Source organism: Salmo salar, chromosome 01, assembly GCF_965601325.2.
Source record: "Salmo salar chromosome 01, fSalSal1, whole genome shotgun sequence".
NCBI lineage: Eukaryota > Metazoa > Chordata > Actinopteri > Salmoniformes > Salmonidae > Salmo > Salmo salar.
In genome coordinates, this window is record NC_138291.1 from 22859466 (window position 1) to 22867408 (window position 7943).

A 7943-nucleotide genomic window follows, 5' to 3' on the forward strand; every position below is an offset into this window, starting at 1 on the left:
AGGGCCTGGATTCACCTCAACATCACCAGATGAACAGAGAAGGATGAGGATAAGGGTACGGCTAAAAGCTATAAGAATTGGTCGTCTGTGACGTCCGGAATAGAGAGAAAAAGAAGCAGGTTTCTGGGGGTGATAAAATAGCTTCAAGGTATAATGTACAGACAAAGGTATGGTAGGATGTGAGTACAGTGGAGGTAAACCTAGGCATTTAGTGATGATGAGAGAGATATTGTCTGTAGAAACATTGTTGAAACCAGAAGATGTAATAGCATGTGTGGGTGGAGGAACTGAGAGGTTGGATAAGGTATAATGAGCAGGGCTAGAGGCTCTACAGTGAAATAAGTCAATAAACACTAACCAGAACAGCAATGGACAAGGCATATCGACATTAAGGAGAGGCATGCTTAGCCGAGTGATCAAAGGATCCAGTGAGAATTAGACAGCTAGCCGAGCCATAGGTAGCAAGCTGGTAGAAGATGGAGGGAGGTCTGTTTTTAGCCACCTCGTGCGTTTCCGTCAGTAGATTAGTGGGGTTCCGTGTGGTAGAGGGGACCGGTCCAATTGGCAAAATAGTTATAGTTATAGTGGCCCAAGAAAGTTGTCCGATAGACCTATTCAGACAGCAGCCGATAAGATAGCTAACTAATTAGCGGGCCGCAGATGGGCGATCAGGTTACGTCGCGACGGAGGGGCCAGTTGGATAACTCCCTCGGGCAGATAACGTCGGTGGTCCAGTCGTGAAGGCCCGATGGGGCTCCGCATCGGCAGTAAAAACGGGTCCGGGTAGGTGGTTGTAGCCCAGGAGTGGCTGAAGGAACTCTTCAGCTGGCTAGCTCCGGAATAATTTATGTTAGCTCCAGGACCGACGTTCGCCAATAGTCACTCAGGTAGCAGCTAGCTCGCTGCAAGATCCAGGTGTAAATGTCCAGAGCCTGCGGTAGAAATCCAGGGATATGGAGAGAGAATAGGTCCGGTATGCTCTGGTCTGAGTCGCGCTGTATAAAAATTGGCGATAGCTTTTCGAGCTAATGGATAGCTGAGGACCGCTAACCGTGGCTAGCTGAACTCCAATGTTAGCCAGTGAAATGGCTAACCTCTGGCTAGCTTCTGTTGTGGATTTCAGATTTGAGGTAAATCATTTTTTTATATATTTTTTTTTAATTGGTGAGGCGGGTTGCAGGAGAGTGTTTTGAGGTTGAGTTTTTAGAAAAAAATATGTAAAAAGATATGCGAAGAAAGTATGTAAATATATATATACACGGGACACGACAGGAGGAGAACAAAGAACGTCTGAACTGCTACGTCATCTTGGAAGTAAAAACGTGATGGAAGGTGTGTTGTGATAGCACAGGAGTCAGACTGTCACTTTCTGTTTGTGACCCTTGAGATAGTTTCCCCAGGGTTATTTGAGGTTTTCCCTTCATAGTTCCACAAGGACATGTTTAGTGTGGAAATTACTAGAGGATTCAACTCAGGTCCTTTAGGGCCACAATGTTTGAAAGTGGCCTTTGAAGCCTGGAGCTGTGCACTTGTGCACCTGTGGGCTAGAGACATAAATTCAAGTGCTGTAGTATCATAATCATATTCAATGTTTCATTCATGAAGGCAGACAAGAAATAATTGTATCCCAAGAGCTGCCTTGTCCCCTTAGTTTCCAGTACCTGGTATGAATAACAAATCGTCCGAGAATAGAATCCAAGATCTCCATAAAATCAAAGCATAATGTGCCCTTATGTTAAGCTGACCATACCAACCAGTTTGTAAGGGGATAATGCACTGCGATGCCAGCGCTAAAGAACTATAGCACAAACCCTTCTGTGAAATGTGAAAAAAGTGTGGGATCCTTTTCTGTCACCTATTGGACAAGTTATTACTGCACTCATGCCATACAAGCAAACATGACAAAGGACAAAGGATATGTAAGTCTCAGTTTGTTGAAATGGTCTAAATTCATTGTTATAAGGCCATTATAATGTTATGTTGTAGTTTTGTTTTTATAATACAAACCAATATGTGACCTTTACATGAGAGGACATGCTTAGGGGATATGCTGTTTAACATTTAATTACAGAATGAATACTTTTTAATGTCCAAACCATGCAGATTTAGGCTTATGTTATGCTTCTCAATAAATGAAAGTAAACGTGTTCTTAAACATAGCAAGAGATGCACGATCTAATTGCCAAGTTAAGAAGACTGTCTGTTGGCCCCTCGTCAACATGTCACGGGTTACTCTCCTTTAATAATGGCTTTTACCGATAGTTATGTTCTTACGTCTATGTACAGTCAAATAGATTTTCAACCAACCAACGGCACGTGGCTGGCACCACTCTGTCCTCGCCTTGATACAGTAAATATTTTATCAATGTCCCAAATGCCTGGGCCAATGACTCGCTGCATGACAGGGAGTTAGTAAAAAAATCCAATTAAATTGTATTTGTCACATCCGCCGAATAAAACTGGTGTAGACTTTGCCATGAAATGCTTACTTATGAGCCCTTCTCAACGATGGAGAGTTAAAAAAATAATAATAGAAATAATAATAGTAACACGAGGAACAAAATAAAATACACAATAATTGAGCTATATACATGGAGTAGAAGTACCAGATCATTGTGTAGAGGTATGAGTTATGTACATGAAGGCAGGGTAAGTGACTAGGCATCAGGATAGATAATAATAAGGTATTTGAAGTAGATATGTACATGAAGGCAGGGTAAAGTGACTAGGCATCAGGATAGATAATAATAAGGTATTTGAGGTAGATACGTACATGAAGGCAGGGTAAGTGACTAGGCATCAGGATAGATAATAATAAGGTATTTGAGGTAGATATGTACATGAAGGCAGGATATAGTGACTAGGCATCAGGATAGATAATAATAAGGTATTTGAGGTAGATATGTACATGAAGGCAGGGTAAAGTGACTAGGCATCAGGATAGATAATAATAAGGTATTTGAAGTAGATATGTACATGAAGGCAGGGTAAAGTGACTAGGCATCAGGATAGATAATAATAATAATAATAATAAGGTATTTGAAGTAGATATGTACATGAAGGCAGGATAAAGTGACTAGGCATCAGGATAGATAATAATAAGGTATTTGAAGTAGATATGTACATGAAGGCAGGGTAAAGTGACTAGGCATCAGGATAGATAATAGGTTCGGTGTGGCTCAGTTGGTAGAGCATGGCACTTGCAACGCCAACGTCATTGACCTCTTTCCAAACTTCTCAGGTCTGTACATAAATAGGGTCAAATGTGACTGGCCAGACTGTCACAAAGTAATGTTGAAGGAAAGCCATTATGGAAAACATTTTATGGGTGACAATTTGCTTTATACATGACCAACTGGACAACGTAATGTAAGATATTTAGCTAATTCTGTAATTAAATGTAAACCAGCATATCCCCTCCACACATCCGCTCATGTAAAGGTCCCAAATTGGTTTTATTCCCGCCGGGGACAAGTACGGGGAAAAAAGTAAGTAAAATGCATGCAGCCACTACTGTAAGTCGCTCTGGATACGAACGTCTGATAAATGACTAAAATGTAAAATAATAATACGCGTAAAATAAAGAACAGAGTAGCAGTAGCAAAGGAGTGTGAATGTGTTTGTGTTGTGTCTGTTTGCGTATATATATATTATATATATATATATATATGTATATGTTTGTGTGTGTGTGTGTGTGTAGTGTCTCAGAATGTGTGTGTGGGTTTTGTGTTGGAGTGTCAATGTGAGTGTGTGTATATAGTCTAGCGAGTGTATATAGTTTATTCATTAAAATAAAGATAGGCTATATAGATAGATGTTAAAGGTTGCTGTTTTATAACCAAATGCGCCGAACTATTATTGTTGGACAAATATAACCAAGAGAGGGCGCTATGAAACTTCAATCTTCTTAAACAAACCCTTAGAAATAGCCTAATTAAAAAACGATTACTTTTCGTTTGATTTGATAATAGAGTAACCTTAAAACATTGTCGTTATTATGTATTATCAAATCTGTAGGGGGGAAATATGGACAGGGAGAAAATATGGACAGTTATAATATTGATTATTATAATTGGCTGTATAATTTTATTCTAAACTAAATCATTCTTCCTGAGCCTTCAATGCCTTCATTTTTTAAATGTTGTTTTATTGAAAATTGATTTAACTAGGCAAGACAGTTATGAACAAATTATTATTTTACAATGACGGCCTACGTTGAGGTGATCCGTTAAATCGTCAGTGCTCAAACACATTGAATAAACTTTACTTTGTTTAAATGTATCTAGCTAACAGCAGCGCGTGTGTCCTCAGCAATCAATAGTCCACACCTTGACCCTCACGCGCGCAAACGGACTACACTTCATCTGGTCTACTTTAGTCCACACATTTTATAGCAATAGAAGCAACCAAGTGAATAATACCTTATAAAATTAAAATAAATAACAAACTGGCAATATGGGGGTTCCCGAGTGGCGCAGTGGTCTAAGGCACTGCATCTTAGTGGTAGAGGCGTCACTACAGACACCCTGGTTCGAATTCAGGCTGTATCACAACCGGCGTGATTGGGAGTCCCATAGCTCGGCGCACAATTGGCCCAGCGTCGTCCGGGTTTGGCCTAGTTAAATAAAGGTTAAATAACAATAATATATATATTTTTTTGCTATACATATTAGGCCCATGTGGGATTATTGCTTGTGCAATAGGGGTTTAAAATATGAATATTATTCTTCAGGGGCCAATAATATGAGTTCTTACTGTAAAACTGGTTGAATACCCTGAATTGTTAGCTTAGGCTACAAATTATATCAACTAATTGATAAACTTAAACTAAATAATTGCTCTATCGCCTCACCAAAGCTATATTTAATTCGGTTAATTTGTTATAACACTTCAATAAGACGGAGTAGACTAGTGAACAAGTACATGTCCTCGTCAAATACTCACCAGGCCTCAGGCCTTGGTGGGAAAAACAATTAAGATGCTTTTAAATGACTTTTTCAGCGATGTCTGAAAAATAACATCACAGAATCGTGCACGCTGCTTTTTCAACGTGCACGATGAAAAAGCAGCGTTAAAGCAGCACTTAACCCCCCCCCCCCCCCCCTTTCTGACATTAAATAAGATTAGTTTATAGTGGATCTTTTCATGAGGCTGTTCATTTTAGTTCGCGCAGGTGTACAATAGGGGGGCACGTCGAGGAGTCTCAACACTAGGTGTGAGGAGATTATTCAAATAGGGCAAGCGAAGAAGTAGGCTAGGGATTGGAGGCTCGACTGGCGCACAGACCTATATCATAGCGTTTACAGCCAGCTTTGAATGTCATTTCAACTCCAGTCATCACCAGACGCTTTTCAGCGCCCGTGGGCACGGCTGGCTGAAAGACAGACCACACATGCGCCAGTCCTTGACAGAGCATAGGCTACCAACGACCCGAATACCCCGTGGTCCCAAATCACCGTCTGTTAGAGCGCGTTTTGCCATTTCTTCTGCGGAGAAACAGTTTGAAAACTATTCGGAACTTCCATGATGCTTGGAGCAGTTAAAATGGAAGGACACGAACACACAGACTGGAGCACCTACTACGGAGAGCCCGAGGTGGGTACCTTAAATATATTTTTTCGTCTAAAGCCGATCCCATTTTATACAATTCAATATTAGCCCAGAGATAATATTAACTTTGTGATCAAATATTGACTTGAGGCGCCTCCAAATCCTGCCCCATCTCTACGCACGGCACTATCCTAACAAAGATGTTCTTGACATGTAGGGGAAACGTTTTACTCAAATTGTAATTGCATATGTCTACATTTATCTTTACAAAATCATACACAGTTTTTTATTATTTTCTTTACCCATGGAGCAAATATTTGTGTTGCAGGTTCTTTAGCCTAATATCGTCCACATATATATATAGCCTATGCTTATTACACACTAGAACAAGTTGATCGAGTTTCTATTTTAATGATGTTTAGCTGAGGTAAGACATGTTGACAACTCTTCGTTGTACTTGCTTGGTGTAGGCTAGACATTACAATTGGTCACATCATTGAGTGAAATTATATTATTGTCAAGAAATGTTCTTTACCAAATTTAGACTTGGATTTCAACAGAGCACGAAACTGCAGTGGGATTGCTTGCTTTCACACCAATTTATTATCACACCGTTTTAATAATAGGCCTAATGATAATTGTATTGTTGTTGATTGTTATTATTATTGCTGATATTAGGCTACTGTTATTATGTTAGTATCATAGCTATATTAAGTATACTATACATCTATAGGCTGTAGTGTCAAACTTCCTAAAATCTCAATACATAACAGGCTAACAATCTTTGTTTTCCGTCTTGCTTTCTAGTGTTACTCCTCGGTTGGCAACATGAACACAGGCCTGGGCATGAACTCAATGAACACCTACATGAGCATGTCGGGCATGAGCACTACGGCCAACATGGCAGCCAACTCCATGAACATGTCATACGTGAACACAGCCATGAGCCCCTCCATGACCGGCATGTCACCGGGCACCGGAGCCATGAACAGCATGGGCGCGGGCATGACAGCCATGAGCGCCGCGCTCAGCCCCAGCATGAGCCCCATGACCGCGCAGCCTCAGTCCATGAACTCCCTAACCTCCTCCTACGCCAACATGAACGCCATGAGCCCCATGTATGGACAGTCCAGCATCAACAGATCTAGGGACCCCAAGACATACCGGAGGAGCTACACTCACGCCAAGCCCCCGTACTCTTACATTTCCCTCATCACTATGGCTATCCAACAGTCCCCCAGCAAGATGCTGACGCTGGCTGAGATCTATCAGTGGATCATGGACCTTTTCCCGTTCTACCGACAGAACCAGCAACGCTGGCAGAACTCAATTCGCCACTCTCTGTCCTTCAATGATTGTTTCCTCAAAGTGCCTCGATCCCCAGATAAGCCCGGAAAGGGCTCGTTTTGGACCCTCCACCCGGATTCGGGAAACATGTTCGAGAACGGCTGCTATCTGAGGAGGCAGAAGCGGTTCAAGTGTGCCGGCCAAAAGAAGATGTGCAAGGAGTCGGGTCGGAAGACATCAGAAGGCGGCTCGAACAGCAGCTCGGAGAGTTGCAACGGCAACGAGTCTCCCCATTCCAACCTGTCCCCCAACGACCACAAAAGGTCTCTGTCAGACATGAAGTCGACCCAGGCTCTGAGTCCGGAGCACGCCACCTCACCGGTGTCCCATTCCCAGGCACATGGGCACCTCATGTCCCAGCATCACTCGGTCCTCGCACACGAAGCACACCTGAAACCCGAGCATCACTACTCGTTCAACCACCCCTTCTCTATCAACAACCTCATGTCCTCGGAGCAACAGCATCACAAAATGGATCTAAAGACTTACGAGCAGGTGATGCACTATTCCGGCTACGGTTCCCCCATGGCCGGGGCGCTATCCATGGGTTCAATGGGCAAAACGGGCTTAGATTCCTCGTCAATACCCGCTGATGCATCTTACTATCATGGTGTCTACTCCAGGCCTATTATGAACTCCTCATAAACTTTGACCCCAAACCTCAAACAGACCTTTTTCAGCAATTTGTACATTTGTAAAATGATAGTTTGTGCATATTATGTAGGCCTATTCCATATATTTTTGACGTTTCCCACTGATGTAGTTGTCAAGTTGGTTTAGTAAATATTTTGTAAAGGGATGTTAATAATAATGTGTCAAAATCTGTTTAAAAGTCTGCTTTGAGAATGGACCAAAACACGATTAGCCTACTGTAAAATGCATCTGAATAGCGGGAATTTTAAATGATTTTAATGCATTGTGGGAGACTAAAGTTCTTCAATCAATTGTGTAATTCTTATTTATGGCTTGTAAATGTGTATTCTTGTAGTTGACAACAAGAACAGAATCTATATTAAAGTGTTATTTGGATTTTTTTCTGAACACAA

The 7943-nt window shown here is 41.5% G+C and overlaps 1 protein-coding gene across 1 annotated transcript; it reads left to right on the forward strand.

Annotated features, from left to right (window-relative positions):
• The first annotated feature begins 5249 nt into the window (after nucleotides 1-5249).
• Nucleotides 5250-7943, forward strand: LOC106576115 (hepatocyte nuclear factor 3-beta). The gene is made up of 2 exons (XM_014153041.3): nucleotides 5250-5595; nucleotides 6358-7943. Exons 1-2 carry the CDS (start codon nucleotides 5524-5526, stop codon nucleotides 7540-7542), a joined length of 1257 nt encoding a protein of 418 aa, XP_014008516.1. The 5' UTR covers nucleotides 5250-5523; the 3' UTR covers nucleotides 7543-7943.